The 18,163-nt window shown below is 37.2% G+C and overlaps 1 protein-coding gene and 1 long non-coding RNA gene across 8 annotated transcripts in view; one reads left to right on the forward strand and one right to left on the reverse strand.

The window, feature by feature from the left end:
• LOC135771664 (protein NLRC3-like) overlaps positions 1 to 1,891 on the forward strand; it is a 141,527-nt gene extending 139,636 nt beyond the window's left edge. For 2 of the 5 annotated variants that reach the window (XM_065281994.2, XM_065281995.2), the window contains one exon: positions 1,102 to 1,891. In XM_065281994.2, coding sequence (XP_065138066.1) covers positions 1,102 to 1,132 — 31 coding nt within the window. In that variant the 3' untranslated portion in view covers positions 1,133 to 1,891. The remainder of the gene's footprint in view (positions 1 to 1,101) is intronic. The other 3 variants (XM_065281993.2, XM_065281992.2, XM_073815399.1) reach the window with 3 other exon arrangements.
• A 12,204-nt stretch (positions 1,892 to 14,095) lies between these two features.
• LOC135770261 (uncharacterized) lies at positions 14,096 to 16,337 on the reverse strand. 3 transcript variants are annotated; one of them, XR_012337149.1, is made up of 5 exons: positions 15,912 to 16,337; positions 15,773 to 15,836; positions 15,574 to 15,624; positions 15,138 to 15,205; positions 14,096 to 15,010 (listed from the first exon to the last, which is right to left on the reverse strand). It is a non-coding gene; the product is annotated as an uncharacterized lncRNA (long non-coding RNA). The 3 variants fall into 3 exon arrangements; XR_012337150.1 differs by having other exon boundaries at positions 15,138 to 15,624; positions 15,773 to 15,819; XR_012337148.1 differs by having other exon boundaries at positions 15,773 to 16,337.
• Positions 16,338 to 18,163: the final 1,826 nt, after the last annotated feature.

The raw sequence follows: 18,163 nt of genomic DNA on the forward strand, positions 1-18,163 counted from the left end.
ATCCGGTCATTCTTGAGACTTTCTGCCCTCGGCCGTTCACCACGCCGGAGCAGGAGTTTTTTCCCACAGATTGTGTCCAGTCCGTGCTCTTCAGACTTATGTCCACCGCACTAGTCAGTGGCGTAAGTCAGAGCAATTGTTTGTCTGTTTTGGGTGCCGCAACAGAGGTGCTTCGGCCACCAAACAGTCCATATCACATTGGGTTAGGGATGCCATTGCTCTTGTCTATGAGGCGCGCGGTCAAGTCTCGCCAGCAGGTCTGAGAGCTCACTCTACCAGGGGAGTAGCCTCTCTTACTGCTTTAGTAAAATGGGCCTCCTTGCAGAGCATTTGTGATGCGACGGGCTGGTCCTCTCCGCATACGTTCATAAGATTTTATAGCTTGGATGCTCATGTCACTCCAAGATCTCATGATCTCGAGTCAACATATCAAGCTGCTGTCTAAACCATTTCCAAGAGGGGGTATCCCCCGCTGCTACTGTTAGTAAGGGGTGCCTTCTTATAGGTGTTTGTGAGGCGGCAGGAGCATTCTTTCCGCAAACATCCAGTATTTTTAGCTTGGTTGTTTTCATGTCTGAGATTTCCTTGTGGTCCTTGTGCGCACACTTACACATCCGTAAGGGGTCCAGACATCTCCAAGCACGGCAGTGTGGGTATTGTCATTCCCTATAGCGCTAAGCGAGTAAAGCTTTTGATAGGGAACGGAGGGGTTACTTGAGTGTAACCTTGTTCCCTGAAAAAGCGGAACGAGATGCTGCACTGTCTTGCCGTACAGTAGTGTCCCAGGACTGGTCTTCAAACAAAAGATCTGATGACACAGCTGGTGCTCATCTATTTTATAGCTTCGCATCCGGTGCATTGTGATGTCGTCATCAACCGATGCTATATACCTCCGGGTCAATTCCCTTGACGTGTTTGCACACTATATTTAGCTGGTCAACAATGAAGACGTTTCCCCATAGTGCTTAGCAGTGCAGCATCTCGTTCCGCTTTTTCAGGGAACAAGGTTACACTCAAATAAGCCCTCCGTTTTTCTATCTTTTCATCTGACACTGATGATGATCTGATATCTGATTGTCTTTCTGGTTTATTTTTATTCAGGACTTCAGGACAGAAGAAAATAAAGATGTAAAGATGTCTGTCTGATCTTTATTATCATCTGATGGTGAATAAGAAGACACAGTAGTGACATCACAACACAAAATCAACACAGACTTTAAACACAATGCACCTCAAACTGATAACACTGTTTTAAAAAAAATGTAAATCCTATGGCGATGTAACCATTATCTATGCTTTTGTTAAAAACCATGCTTTGATTACTGTAATGCCCTTTTCATGGGTCTATTTGCCAGCTCTATATCTAGATTACAGTATATTCAAAACTCTGCCGCTAGAATATTTACTCACACTGAACGTTCGTCTCATATTTTATTAACTCCATTGGCTTTCAGTTATGTATCATATCAAATAAAATTCTACTACTTTTAAATGTTTTCACAACATGACTCCTCGATACCTCTGTGATATGCTTCTCCCTTACACTCCGGCTCACTCATTGCGTTCCTCTGATTCTGGCCTTCTCAGTATCCCTTGAAATCGCATTGCTTCAGTGGGGGGTAGATTGTTTACTGTCTTTGAACCAAAGCTGTGGAATTCTCTACTTCTTCGCAGTGTCAACAACATTTTTACTCAAGACTCATTTGTTCTCTGAATGTTATAATCTATTGGCTGTTTTCAGTTTTGTTTGTTCTATTGTGTGTGTATTATTGTTTTTCTTTCTTTTTTGCTTAACTTAAATATTATAGTACTAAATATTTTTGCCTGTGTTTGTCTGACATTCTTTTGACTACTGTTTGTACCCTCCCCTTCTTTATTTCATTGCAATGTAAAGTGACCTTGAGATCACATTATTATATATGATAAATATCACATTATTATTATTATTATTATTATTAGTTTTATTATTATTGTAGGATTAAGTTAATTGTTGGCTGTTAAAACATTTGTAAGTTGCTTTAAATAAAAGTGTCTGCTAAATTAAATAAATGTTAATATAAATGACAATCTTGTGTAACAGGGCTGCTTTAAAAAGCGAAGTAGGAATTAATCCATTTGCAAAAAGGTATTTATAAGAAAAATCCCAAAAGGGCCAGCAGACATATCCAGTAAGGGCAAATCCAAAATCGTATTCCAATAGACAGGCAAAAGTTCAGGGCATGCAGCAGAACAAAAAATATCCAAAAAGTCAGGCACAGGTCAGAAACAGGCAGATACAAAACAAAACAGATTACAGGCTAACAGGTTAACAGACAGAGTATGGCTAGATAAGGCTAAGTATTAATCAGCAGTGAACAGGTAGACAGGAAGTGCTTAAATACAAAAACAGACAGGAAGTGTGAAGCGTGACATGATATATTTCAAAACAAAAGCCGAAACAGAACATAGTATCATAATAAAAGTCCAAAACACAACCAGAACACATAACAATACATTACAGAACCCCCCCTCTTAAGGGCGACTCCCGGAGCCCAACAAACAACCCATAACAAAGTCCAATGGTGGGTGGGTGGGTATGGGCCAAGACCTCTTGGCAACAGCAGGGCAGTTCAGAGAAGGACCTGGGTCGTGGGGCGGGCTTGGACCTGGGTCGTGGGGCGGGTAAGGATCAGAGTCCACCTCGGCCTCCACCTCGGGGTCCTCTGCCTCCTTCCTGTGTCCGGGTACTACGCCCCCCAAAAAAAAAACTTGGGGAAGTTTCCATTGACCAGGGTGGCGATGGTCTTGACGATGAACCAGACGATTCAGGTGAACCAGGTGAATCAGACGACTCAGGTGAACTAGGTGAACCAGGCGAACCAGGTGGTTCAGGTAAGCCAGAGGATTCAGGCGGTTCAGGCAAGTCAGAGGATTCAGGTGGTTCAGGCAAGCCAGGGGATTCAGGGTCTTGATGAACATAGGGAACAAAAGAGCAGAAGGCAGACCACATGCACCACAGGGCCATGGCAAATTCAGGAAGTAGACAGTCAATGAGACATACCTCTGTGGTAGTCGGTTCAGGCATGACGGCCATCTTGATGGCAGGTGCAGGGTGAACAATAGCCCTCATTAGTGCAGGTGTGGTGGTGACGATGGCTCTCTGAAACTCAGGTGCAAGAATGGTGGTCGCTCTCTCATAAACAAGTGCAGGTGCAGAGACAGGCATGTGGCGGCCATTTTGGGAACAGGCAGGGGGGCAGCCATTTTAGGGACAGGCATGGTGGCGGCCATTTTATGATCAGGCATGACATTTACAGGTTTGGGCAGAACAGGTGTGACATGGCTTGGTGTTTTGTGAATAATCACTGGAGGTGTATCCACAACACCCACAGTGAAAGGAGAACCACACAATAATAGAGTATGATCATTGTACATTTCTACAGTCCAGTGTGGTGTATGGAGTGGCATGGAACAGGATATGTTGCGGTTTAATCCACAATAAAAGATGTCTTTCAAAAATGAATCATTGAATTTTACCTGACATGAGAGTTCACAGAAATCCTCTACATAGTTCTCTATAGGCCTATTACCTTGGCGAAGACAAACAAGTCGATCTGCTGGAGTCATGCTGCTGGTTGGACTTTTCAAACCTCCGCTGGATTCCGGTTTGGCTGATTAATCTGTAACGAGGCTGCTTTAAAGAAAGCGAAGTAGAAATTAATCAATTTGCAAAAAAGGTATTTATTAGAAAAATCCCGAAAGGGCCAGCAAACATATCCAGTAAGGGAAAATCCAAAATTGTATTCCAATAGACAGGCAAAAGTTCAGGGCAGGCAGCAGAACAAACAATTAGTGATGTTACATTTGAAGCGAGGCTTCGGAGCTTGTGTCGAGCAAAAGTGGGCGTGTCAGATGAAGCTTTGATTCGAAGCTTGTGTTGTTAACGTTGAAATCACGTGACCAATGACAAACGAAGCTTCACTTTCTGCTCAGTCACGTGCGCGCTTCGCTTTGAGTGTCAGAAGGTTCGAACTCTAGAGGTTTTTTATGAGTTATTTGCCTTATTCACATTTTGGTCCCACATACTATTGTATATATAGTATTGTATTTACTTATACTTGTGTGCGCGTGTGTTATTATGTGCGTGTGAACATTATTCTGTACAATACAGTATTGAATCATGTGAATGTTAACTCAAACTGGAATTTATTGCCACCCTTTAATGAGTAAATACATTTATTATATTGACCATTCACACACATGTTGTCTAAGCTTTATTTGTACACATAATATTAATATTCATCTGAAATTCATCAGCTTGTTGCTTCACTGACGGAGCTTTTTCCAGAAGCAAGTGCTATATGTTTTATTAACCAAAAGATGGCGCTGTTTTCGACACCCTCGTTGAGGCTTCGAATCATGGTTCGAAACAGTAAGGGAAGTATCGGTGCTTGATTTCGATGCTTCATTTACCCATCACTACAAACAATATCCAAAAAGTCAGGCACGGGTCAGAAACAGGCAGATACAAAACAAAACAGATTACAGGTTAACAGACAGAGTATGGCTAGATAAGGCTAAGTATTAATCAGCAGTGAACAGGTAGACAGGAAGTGCTTAAATACAAAAACAGACAGGAAGTGTGAAGCGTGACATGATGATATATTTCAAAATAAAAGCCGGAACAGAACATAGTATCAAAATTAAAGTCCAAAACACAACCAGAACACATAACAAAACATTACATCTTGCTAAAGTGACAGTAAAACTTCTTTCACAAAAAGTCAATTATTTCTTTCAATAACTAAGACACATTTCTTACTATTTTAAAAACAAAAATATAATTTCTAACACTTCTATGAAATATTCACTTAATTTCACATTCATCACTTCATATTCATTTCATCATTATAAATATGATTATTCATTTTTAAATTATTTGTAAAAGTTTTCTGATCATCATAAACCAGGTGAGATTTTCTTCTGCTCAATGATATTTTTCTCCGCACAGTTGTATCAGAATCAAGTCAATCTGTGTGTGTTTCTCTCTTCACACGCGTTTGCTATTGCTATAGGAGTCTATGAGTGTATATCATGTAACTAATCCAGAGAAACCCATTGGCTGACACATTTGCAGTATTATGACATCACAATAAATTGTTGCATTGATGACAGGAGTTGTTTCACTCTTGATCTCTCTTTAGAGTGAAGAAATAAATCAGACGAGTGTCATGTCCGTGTCTCTGTAACTTTACTGAACAACAAGCAACTCTTAACAAAAACAGCAGGCAGATAACAATAACATTGATACATCCTTCCTGTGGGGCGGCAGTGGCTCAGTGGTTCATGTAGGTTGTCTACAAATAAGAAGGTTGGTGGTTCAATCCCTGCCTCCACCTGACCAAGTGTTGAGGAGAATGGTTGAATGTGATGCAAAAGTGTAAAGCGCTTTGGATGGCCATTGGTCTATGAAAGCGCTATATAAATGCAGTCCATTTACCATTTTGTTTTTTAACAGCATCTCAATATATTGCATTATAATCTGTATCTATAAACACTGTGAATGTCTGAACATTTGAGAGAAAAAAACATTCCCTTTCTTTGTATCAGTACAAGAAGATGAAAGATTATTCTAATATTATGGCTAGGCAATGTTTTTCTATTTGTGCATAACCCTGTTTAATCTGTGATAAGGCACGGCTCCCAAAAGCTCCTTTCACATCAGTGGCTCTTCGCATATCATTTAATGCTGCACTTTCTTTGGATCAACTTTTAATCCTTCAGATGTAGTAGATGTACAATATATGACAATTATCTTTGTCTAAGTCTGAGTTTTTCTATATTCAATTTTATATTTTTTTCAATTTTCGATCATGGTCCTTGTTTGTCATTTCCATGTGTTTCTGTTATTTTGTATTTGCCCTGAAGTCCTTCTAATGTCTGCTTTATAATTCACTGATAAACCTCAGGTGCTGGGTTTATACCCATGGGTTTTCTCAATCATCTGCTGTGTTAATTTGTATGAAATGCATATGATGTCGTTTTTTACATCACAAACCGTGAATACTCTTGCCTTTTACAGTTCAGGTAAGATCTTTTTGATTGTGGGCTCATTTTAAAAGGCTTTGTTTAATGACTTAGGGTCTATGCAAATTGCAGGTTTCTTTACTACAACTAAACTTCTGTGCTTTTCTCCACAGGTGTTATTATAGCTCATTATTGGAGGTTGTTCAGCTAGTCTTTTAGCAGGATCATCTCTCTGTTTGGTCAGTTTTATTGTCTCCACTCGCTGGTTGATCTCTATTCTGTATCGACTATAGACATCCATCAACTGTAAACACATGCGTGTATTCACTTATTATTTGCTCTGACTCTGTGTTTTCTTGCTGTCGGTCTCCATCATGTCATTGTCCACCAGGATATTTTCTGTCTGCACTCTTATCAGTTTCATGGCCTTGACTGCTTTGCTCTTAGTAACGCTGGAGCTGAATGTGCATCCACAAGCATAAACTTCAGCCAGTGCAGTTTCTTGTTTCGTGGATTTCTGTTTTATCTAAACTTTCCTATTGGTTTTAGTTTACTTTTGTTGTACATGACGAGTACCAGGGGCCCGTTCTTCGTACGTCGCTAACTCAGTTAGCTGGATTTGATTGTTGATGATTTGGCATGATCTTGGATTATTTGGTTCTTCGAAGCTCATTCTAAACTTGGTGTCATAGCAACAGGTCCCTAAGCTCAAACCTGCTCGGGAGCAGGCTTATTTCATGTAAACAAGATTAGTTTGTACCTTTTTAAGCGGATGTGATACGGAAAGTCTGACGCAGTCGCGTATTCTTCATTATACGAGCGCAATCTGCGTAAGATGCATGATTAATATAAAGAGCTTTTCAAATTCAACACGTAATAAAAAAGAATATATTAATTAAATCTTTTAGCGATGTTATTTAAAAAATATATAATATAACAAATATATTTTTTCTGTACTTGTGCGACTTGTTTTTGTGTAACAGGTGTTTGATTATTATTCTTAAACGAATGACATGCTGATCACATTCATTTTAAATTTGTTTGAATTTTCCTTAATAAAAACAGCAATTAATCATACCCAGCACTAATAGATGTTATGTACAATAAAGACTATTACTCAGTGTGAAATAATTTTCATTTGAATAAACTAATCTCCTATTTTAGTTTTGTCTTTAGATTGTCAAGTAGCTTACAATGTCATGCATAAAAAGGGTTTTCGTTTAGTAATTTCTATCTGTTCTATCTTTAAAACGTTGTCTACAAATATGTTACCCTGTCCCTGTTCTGTGACAAAAATGACCAAAATAACCAAATAAGTTTTTTGCACATATTTTCACATATCTTTATCTTCTTTACTACACTTTTCTGTGCAGACTCAGCAGATGCAGGACTTTCAGTTAACGTGGAATACTGCTAATATAGTCAGAAATCAGTTAAGAATAATGCAATTGAAGTAAACTTATTTAACCACTTGCATATAGTTTCTCTAAAGGACTACCATCTGAGAGGATTTCTTTACTGTCATGTGCATTGCTATCAGAAACGGTTGTATTTTATAATCTTTTGATGTAGAATAACATTACCATTCCCTTACTGCACATCATACTTTATTAACCACATTATTGGAAACTGCTAAAAGTGTTGGTGTATTATCTACAACTGCACAAAAGAGAGGAAAACACTATCTTATAATACACTACAATTAAAATTTTATTTATCAGGAATTAAATTGTTGCATTGGCTGTCGGTTTAAGAAAGAGCAACTGCTCCAGAGATTATCTGTACAATCAGCCAGTTTAGAGACATCACTCCTGCCAGCACATCACATGAAGATGGAGGGCCACCACCTGTGTTTTTTTTATTCTGCTTTTTAAGTTGCTGTTACAAACAGACAAAATAGCATTTAACTGTTTTTAAAAGAGACTTAAAGTACTTTAGGAGCATCAAATTTTAATTACAATCATTAATTTCAATCTTTGACAAGCATAGTAAAGATATCAAGATTATATTTTTACAGAAAATTTTGAATTATTTATGGTGATTTATGTACTAAAGTAGCTTTAACTGGGTTTTTAAATTCAGTCACATAAAAAGTTCACAAGCTTCCATCAATAGCTCTCAGACTGCAGGGGTTAAAAATGGGCGTGTTCTTGGCCATTGTAACAACTGGCCAATCACAGCGTGGCTGATCAGTGTTTCTACTATCGATATGTATTGACTTTTCTTGCAGTGCACGAATGCGCAGTGATCTCAGATAATTCAATCCTGCCATAATTATCATCAACAGCAGTGGTGTTCAAAGAACCAAATAAGCGAGATTATAATTAGCCAGATCTAAACTTCTCGGATGTCTCATTTGATCTCGGATGTATTAAGCGACGTACGAAGAACGGGCCCCTGGTCTGGATTTATTAGTTTTATGGAAATTATGTTACACGATGCCCCAACAATCCGGATTGACCAGGTTATCATTAATCAGTATGACAGCAAACAACTGACTTTACTGACCATGAGTTACTTTGTTTACAGTCTCTGTTGTTGTGTTTAAATCTCCTCATACAGTTCACTCTCTGTCTCTGTTCTTCACAGCTTTTACATTACTTACACAATGCAGTGAAATTATTATCTTTCACACATTTCCTACACAGATATCTCTCCACAGTTTCATTTAGTTTAGGGTTGCAGTGCTGATCATAAGCCTCAATTAACGTCTTTACTGTTCTGTCCTCCGCTGCTGATCCTAATAAAGTTTCACATAAATCTCCAGCAGGTTGAAAAGTTTCACCTTTGTGTTCTCATACGCCTCTCTCAATGTCAGATCAAGATACAGCTGAAATTCCTCTTTCCAGACTTCCCATGTCTTTGTTAGGTTGTTTGAATCCAGCATCAATGTCAGCGGTGGTTTTAGTCCGAGTGTGTCGTATATTTTCTTGTATGAGGTTCGTGTCGGCTCAACAGGCTCGAGTCTTTGCTGGCACTTTATCTTTCTGTGGCAAACTCCAGAAATGCACTGAAAACAAAACTTCTCCAAAGATATCCATGTTTCACTCTTGATCTCTCTCTAGTGTGAATAAATAAATCAGACGAGTGTCATGTCTGTGTCTCTGTATCTTTACTGAACAACAAGCGACTCTCAATGTTTCTTTCTTTGAATGTGATTTTGTTCTCTGTGATAAGGAAGATATCAGATGACATCATGATTTAAATAATCTGATAGCACCAGCATAACTTTTCTTTAGGACATCAGAAAGAAAACTTGTGTATTTCTCATCAAACCTTTCATTTCTTCTTCAAATCATTATACGTCTTACAACATTTGTAGTGAAACTGCTCCTTTAAGTGTCTTATAGTTTAAATTGCTACTTGTAGTTTAAGTTCAAAAATTCATTGATCCAAATTCAGGATCAGAAGCCATTTTTGATCATCATTCAGTAAAATCCAGAATATCTGAGAATTTGTCTTTGTGTTTTTTCAGTTCGATGATCTCACATGAGCTTTCTCTTCAATGATCTCTCAGCTTTAAAGGTTTCTTCATCAGCACAGCTCTTATATTACTTGATGTGTTAAGTTCTTGCATATAAAACATTTCATCAATAATGTTACAGCATGAAGACAAAAACAATAAATCTGCATGTAAACCTTGTGTATCCTCAGTCTTTATCGACTGTCATCCTAAAGCTTTCTCCATATATGCAGCAGTCGTCATAAAATTGTTTCTTTAGAAGACATTTGACTCATGAATATCTTACTTCTGGAGCTCAATGCTGACGACTCTCAATCAATTCTCTAGGTTGTCCTGTGATAAACTCTTCAAGAAAATACAAGCTGTTTTATTGTCAAAAGCACAAATGCTCTTATAAATGTTATATCATTGAAATGATATTAAAGTGGATTACAATCCAGACTCAGTCTCATAAGACTGAGATCTCTATTATGAGAAGTATGAGGTTGAGCTTGATGTACAGATATGCAGTTTACTCTTGTATGTCGCCCTGATTACAGTCACTGATGATCGTAAAGATGAAATGAGAGTAATTTACAGTTTTAATACAGTTACACAACGCTTAATAAAATGATGAACTTGACATTTTAGCTTTGGTCTATCGCTTTGGTTTGCAGAACTTATTGAAAATACAAACTGATTATCTGCCAAAAGCTTTCTGAACGGCAGAGTAAAACTGCGCCATCTAGTGAACAAAAACAAACCTTACAATAAATGACTCTTACATACAGTGGATATAAGTTTAGTTCAACTTAAAGTGTTTTGTGCTCTTTCATGAAGGAGAAAACCTCACACATTAACACTGAGAGGAAACTCATACTTGATAAATCATACTTGATTTAATATTTGACTGCATTTGATTGTTTGTTGTTGTTTTCAGGGTTTAATGATTGACTTCTGATTTCAGGTTTAATTATCAGGTTGGCTTGATTGTTCATAGTTTCATTTAATATTCAGTAAAACTTCTTGCTTTTAATATGAAGGCCACCATAGACCTCAACACTTAACAGACAAACCTGACAGTAAACAAATCCTCCTATAACAGCACTTAAATGATACTTACTGTAATTAATAAGAACAGGAATTTTCCCTCAACCCTACCTGCTGTTTATTTTATAGTCAATTGTATATTGAATTTAGTATTAGGATTTGAAGAATTTTAGCTGTTTTATTGTTGTTTGTAAATTCTACATTGTGTTTTTAGTTAGACAATTTTAAGATCTCTTAAAAAAAAATTCCAGGGACAACGGATGAAAAATAGCCTTTTGACTAATTTTTGTGCATTTACAGTAATGTCAATTAATCTACACTGTCCCTGTCAATTAAATTAAATTAAATTAATACATGATGGGTAAAACAGGTCAATCTACTGTATGGACTAAAATAGGCTAAATAGATCAACTCCATTTTTTCTATCTGTGTTTCTCTTACTCAAGTATGAAAGTGTGTTTGTGTTTTGTGATGGTTGTGAGTTTGTGATGTGAAGTTGTACACAGTTATTTTATCTTGTGAAACATTTCTCTGTTCTGTCACAAACCTAGCCTAGAAATCTAGACGCACCCTAGCGGCCGCAAAATATATTTGCTGCCAGGGTTTAGTCTAGGCACTCACAATAGACCCTTTCACAGCTCACGTGATCAATAGCATGCGCGCGCATTTGGGCAACGGAAGAAGTGTTGTTCCCCATTGGTTTTAACGTGGTAGCAACTCAGAACGTTTATTAAAACGGTTTCCCAGCATCAAATTGTCTGGTTGTTGCGTTTGGTTGCTCAAATATAATATACTAATATACGTATATATGTATCTGGCAACTTTATTTTTGGCCATCTGCTAACGTCTTCTATCCACTCCACTATAGTACACGGATGGTAGCTGTGTTGAAAATGTTGATAAAGTCAACTTTTTTAAAATAACTTACTGTTTGTGTTGCTTCACTGCTGATTCTTACGATACTTCCGTTGCCTAAATGCGCGCGCATACGCTGCCACGTCATCATTGTGTACAAACAGTAAAAGGGTCTATACACTTAACAGCTCCAAAAACCAAAATTTGGTCAGGCCAATCACATCGTGTGTAGCGTCTGTGGGGCGGGCTTAACATGATGACGACAGAGCTGCAACGGTTCCTACTTGAAAACAAAGAATGGCTGCTGCTGCTGGCGAACAGCTTTCTTTTGAAGCGGCTTTGGCCGCGACTCTGGAGGAATTAGACTTATGTTTTTCTTTGAGAGAAGAGCAAATAACCCTACTGAAGTCCTTTTTAAGCAAGAAAGATGTGTTTGGAGTTTTGCCGACTGGTTACGGTAACTACGTCACCTTCTTCGTTGCTCTGATTGGTCATAGCGCTATCCTATTGCGTGCAGAGGCATTTTGAGGGACAACCTTATATCCCGCCCCTTGCATTGAGCCGTTTGTGTGAAGAGTTGCCAGACCTTATATCTTGATGTAGGTCTGGCTAACCAGGCTATCACAAACCTTCATTAGACAGTAAAAACATCTTAAAGATCTCTCTATAATAAATCACTAAATGTGTCTCTATCAGCTCAACTGTGCAGTTTAATGAGAACTTCCTCACACTATGATAAATAAATGAATGTAAATGTAGTTCACAAAAATAATGAAAAATCACTTACATTATAACAAACCCATATGACTTTACTCCTTTAGTGGAAGAAAAAAGGAGAAATTTAAATTTCAGTTTAATGATTACTGTACCTTAGTTCATACTGATAATAAACCCACATACAGTATACATTCATAGTAAATTTATGTCATGATTTATTTGACTTCAACAGTAACATTTACAGCATTTTAGCTAAGCAGTAATGATATTCATCATCTGATAAACGGTTTACAGACCAGCATTACAGACCTGCATTATTACAGCAAAAGTTTAATTTCAAGTATGCCATTCCCCACCCCCGACTGTCAATATTCTACATGCTCTGGACTTTGGACTCTGCTTTTAGTCATAAACAGGTGTGGTTTTTAACCTCTCGCCATTTTACACACTAGTTTTAATGTGTCTTGTTTAATGATGTCAGAATAAACCAATCATGACCCTGTTAGGCTTCAGTGATTTGTCTGAACTACTGCATCAGATATCAATAATTTAACAGATGAAAATTATAAAAAATTAATCACAAAAAAATTTAACAGCTGGAGATAATAGCCTCTTTCACACAGCAATTCTGGTAATTACCATGAATTTACCAAAATAAATTTACCAGTTAATACAAAAATGTGTTCACACATGCAGTGACGTTCCGTCTTTTCACTAGTCAAACATCATTCACACATCAGTATCAAAATGCCGGCAAACTGGGTTTAATTTGGGCCAGGGCCGTCCGGGGCGTGTGGCGCAACCATGACAAAAACGGATTGCGCAACAGGGTTTTTACTGCTCATTTAAACGACGTGTCGATCATTTTTGTCACCATGTGCTCATTTAATCTACATCGGTACGCAGCCCCGCGTCTGATTCAGAACCTCAAATGCTAGAGTTGTGACGTTCGCGAACGAACCGATTCTTTTGAACGGCTCACAAACATGAACGATGGGAGCCGAGTCGCGGCTGGAGGGGAGCCGTTCTTTATGTCGTTCTTTTTTCCTATGCGTGTTTCACACAGATGCACACAAATTAGCTCCTCCGCGAGACAGAACAGTTATAGGGGGAGGGGCGCACCCAGCGGAGGGGTTGTTCATTTAAGACTTGAAGGGGCTGATGTCCTATTTGCAAAGTTTACATTAGTAATAGTAGTAATATTGGACTGTATGTAGACATTTCCATTTTATTTATTCTAAATTGTGGAAGTGTTTGTAGTAAAAGCTATTTTGCACAGAAATTCATTGCAGCAGGCTTTGTTTTGATATTTATTTGTGAGCAGGTATTGTATGAATAACATAAGACAACGTAGCTTTACACTTTGTACTAAAGATAAATCCAAAATAGTGATGTCACTGTCTAATGTTGTGAAACCCTATGGAATATAGTCTACACACGACAAATGAGGTAATGATCAATATTTCAGAATAATTCAAACTCAGATATTGGTGTGTGATATCTGAGTTTTAATGATTTGACTACAAATCTAACCTCATCATTCCTCCCAGTGATTATTTACAGTTTTACAGGATAAACTGAGATGCCCCCAAGCTGGCTTCTTAAAACTGACTAAATATTTAAAAAGAGCCAAATGAGCCGTTCTTTTGAACGGCTCTTTGAAAGGAACGGATCGCCAAGATCCGGATCCCCTGAAAGAGCCATAAATCCCATCACTATCAAATGCGCATTCGTGCAGGATCATGACATTACATTGTAGAGATGAGAGATAGAGAGAGAGAGAGGCAAGAATCATGCCCACGTCGAAAAACTTAATAGAAGTCTAGAAACAAAGTATTAAAGTATGTATAGCCATGCCATTCATCTTATTACAATATGTTAACTAGATAACTGGATACAACTTATTGTATAGTTTAATAAAATATTGTATTTTGATTATACAAATCAATTACGATCTAAATATAGTGATTGTTTTACTATAAAATTTACATCTTTTGTGAATTTATGTTGTGTTTTGCTGTACCCAGATAGCAATTTTGTTCCGGCCCAGCTCCGGCCCACACAACCAGTTTTTCCTCGGCCCACATACAACGAAGAATGACGGCCCTACAGTGGCCCAGTTCTGAATTACAGACAAGGGCCACACATGGGCCATAACTGGCCCATGTCTCTGCAAGATAATTGCCCATAATCGGCCCAAACCTGGGCCAGAACAGGTTCTAACATCGGTACCAGTTCTCAGCCCATAGGTCAACCATATTAAAACCAGCATTTAACCAGAACTTCCAAAACTGAGCCATAACTCAGCCTAATCTTGCCCAAATTATATTAATAAATAAATCACACGAAAAATTACTTTCAAATTGTTTGCCTTTTATTAATCAATAACACACAAGTCAATAACACTACAATATTGTACGTGTTAAAACTCTTCTAGTATAAACTGCCAGCAATAAACAAAAATACTAGTTTGTTCAAATACATTATTGGCATGAATCTAACACCAACAACTTAAATTACAAAGCAATTTCATCCTTAGTAAACATACAAAAGTTTAGAACAAACTGATAATAAAAAAAACTTTGTGACAGTTACATTGGTGTGTGAAATGTAGTTTGCCCAAATTACCAGCTATACACAAATACAGAAGTTTTCATTGAAATTAATATATTAGCATGAATTGAAATTTAAATGAATTACCATGGGTAAATACAAGTTTAAACCAAACTGAACTTAAAAGTTAGTTAATTAGAAACTTAATGTGTATGTGAAACCAACTCTACAGCCAGCTTCACGCAAAGATACAAGTTCCAGTTAATCAAACACTACTAATAATCTATGTGTATATGAGAAAGTGTTCCTATTCAGGATTGTCCTCAACAAGAAGTACTGCTTCTTCCCAGCTCCTCTTTCCATAGATGTAAACATTACAGCAGCCCACTGTTATATAAAAGAAAACAGATGCAAATCAATAAATGTTATGAAGCAAAAGCCATATAATAAAGTAATTAAAAGCATAATGATATACTTTAAAACAAACATTTAGATAGAGAATTAGAAGATGAACCTTTTAGGGTGAACTGCTTCTGTTATCTTCCTCAAGTTGCTTTGGATGAAAATGTCTGCGCTGAATGTCTAAATAAAATGAAACATAGCTTAGACCTTAAAGACGTACTTTTCATTTAGATACAAAGCAAATGAGCAAATGAGATATGTTCTAAGCATGTACTTAATATATATTATATAAATAATATCCCCATTATTATTTACCAAGAAAATTAAGTCAAATCAATATAAATGAAAGAGGAGTGAGTAAACATCAATTTATGAGAAGAACCATATACTGCACGACGTCTAAGGTCTTCACAATTGCTGTCATACTTTACCCACCTATGAGAAATTCAGCTTTGCAAATATAATTGTAAAGATTTGTCAAGTATTGATTTTGGAAGCAAACAAATTAACATTAAATTAAATGGTGGCCCTGATGTACTGTCACTAACCTGAATGTCACCTCCTCCTGTCCAGTCAGCATTATTGTCCCACCTCTTTACCTGAAGCAAACACAGCAGATAATTAACAGAAAATAATTTCACAGTATTCCATATTCAAAATATTTGTATTTTTACCATTTTCCTTTGTATTCAACAATGCAATTCGGGTAACTAAAGTAATGTTAGGCTATGGTCAGTTCTTACTCACCTAATGAATGAAACCACTGTCCAGCCCTCTGTATTTATCAGCTTTCACTGAAATCACAATGTGACTATTTAGGCATATAGAGCAATCTTTTGATATATAAACACAAAGATGCAAACATGAGCCTCAATATTTAATTTACCTTAATGTGTCTATTGGAATATACACCCCATCATCCTTCTCTTGTCCCACTCCATAGTCTTCATGTCTTGATAAACACAGACCTGATACACTTTCACAAAAAAATACAATTAAACATTACAGAAATACATTTTAAATATTTATATTTTTTAAATAAATGTTCTTCTAACATCAGGAAGACCAGATAACCAAGTTCGATTACTTCATTATAATATGGTCACAGTAATTCTTAACCTTATAGAAAATAGCTAATTTAATATCAATTTATGTCACACGGACAATATAACGCATTACATTACACATGAATCACGTAAACGTTTGCATCCCTTAATACGTTTGTTAGACATTTAAACAAAAACATTTTTATGATTGAAAAAGTTTAAATATTTAAGTTCTGGTACTTACTGGTTATCTTTCATCCTTCTGCCTTTGAAATCTGTGCGTTATGATTGATTGACGCGGTGTAACTGCTGCTCCTGGGGTTAACCCCGCCTATTGGTTAATTTGATTGGCCGCCGCTTTGCTTGCGTTAACAGGAAAGCTCGTCTTCTGTTATGTGATTGGCCAGTGGCACTCGCCTTTTTTGATTTGATTGGCCATCTCAATCATTTTTGACAAGGTGTTCGACGTAATGCTGCGTTGGAGGAACTGACAAACCGATGACCTTAAAATACCGCGAGAGCGATTTGAAATCAGAATCCTGCCCATGATCATTCGAGTCGCTCTCGCAGTACTTTGATGTCATCCGCGTGTAGGTTCTTGTTGCACTGCATAAATAAACTGCGCATCCTTAACGTAACGCGAAGTTTAACTGACACAATGATTTGATATTTTTTAACACTTCGGCAGGCAAAAGCACAGTGAAACATATCGTGTATTTCTAACATCTGATTGTACACAATGGTAGTTTTACTCAGTCATTGAAGTCAGAAATCTTCAGCAGGAATAAACTCCTGCTACAATGAAATTCGCGCAAAAGCAAGTTTAAATCGAATCGATCCATGGCGTGCTTCTCAAAGCAACGTTATCAAACATTTTAAATTCAGAAAAAAAATATTCTGGAAGTTCAGGGTCATTTGAACAAAATAATCTTGACATGATCTGAAGGCATGTTTATGTGATTAAAATGTAGACAAACATGTCCAAATATATTAGCTTCTTTTAATACAAAACTAACATTTTATTTAATAAAGTTTAAATGAACATTAAGATTAAGATAGCCTGAAAATCCTTCAATTCTTATAATTATTTATTGTTAATAACAGTATTTCAAATGTGGCTTACAATCACTAGACTGATCTGGGCCAGAATCACTACACTGATCTGGGCCACATACCTCCCACCCACAACTGGCCCAAATGGTATCTGCCATCATGGATCCAGTGCCATCATTGCCACACCTGGCCCATACTTGGCTGACATGTTGCATGCCGTTGCCGGCAGCACGCCAGCAGTGCCATCATGAGGCTACATTCGGGCCGACTCCGTCTGCTATCTGGGTAATTATTTTAAATATTGCATAGAAGAAAAAACTGCTGACCAGCTTAGGGAATCTCTGTGGCTAATTTATAAGACATGTTCCTTAATCAGTATGTTGTTTTTCTTGTTAATTTAGTCTTTTTGGAAAGCCCATCTTATGGCTAGAATTAGTCAATGAGGTTGATTCTTATAACTTCCTTTAAAGTTTGATCAATTGTGCATAATGACATGTGCAACAAATTCATGTAGAGTGTGAGACTCATAGATTTGCATATTTTAAAGTTCAGGTTTTAAAGTTTGGGTCAACATGTAGTTATGCGCTGGCACAGAGTTAGACCCTTTTGACTCCACACAGAAACCGCAAAGCGTGCAGTATGACATCACTTTGTTGCAGAGATGCTACAGAAGTGCTCTGTTTGTTTACAGAGTTGTTGAATGTGAAAATAAGATGAATTAAATAAAAAATAAGGAACATCCTGGATCTGTTTTTTTGCTTTTCTTTATTCTTTTTTATAGAAGTATCGGATTGGGACTCTGTATCTGTAGATGCTAAAAATCAAATGACTCGGAGGCAAAAAAAACCTGATTGGGACATCCCTAATTTTAAAGGTCATGGTGCGATGCATAATAAGGTCTAATTTCTGTTATTCTAAGATAAAGTGTTCCAAAGCTAAGAACTTTGAGCATAATCTGCACTCCTGTCTTCCTAAGGAGATATGGCTAACAATCCCATTTGGTGCCCCAGGTCACAAGATCCTGACCAACCAAATCCTG

Source organism: Paramisgurnus dabryanus, chromosome 8 (genome assembly GCF_030506205.2).
Source record: "Paramisgurnus dabryanus chromosome 8, PD_genome_1.1, whole genome shotgun sequence".
NCBI classification, from domain to species: Eukaryota; Metazoa; Chordata; class Actinopteri; order Cypriniformes; family Cobitidae; genus Paramisgurnus; species Paramisgurnus dabryanus.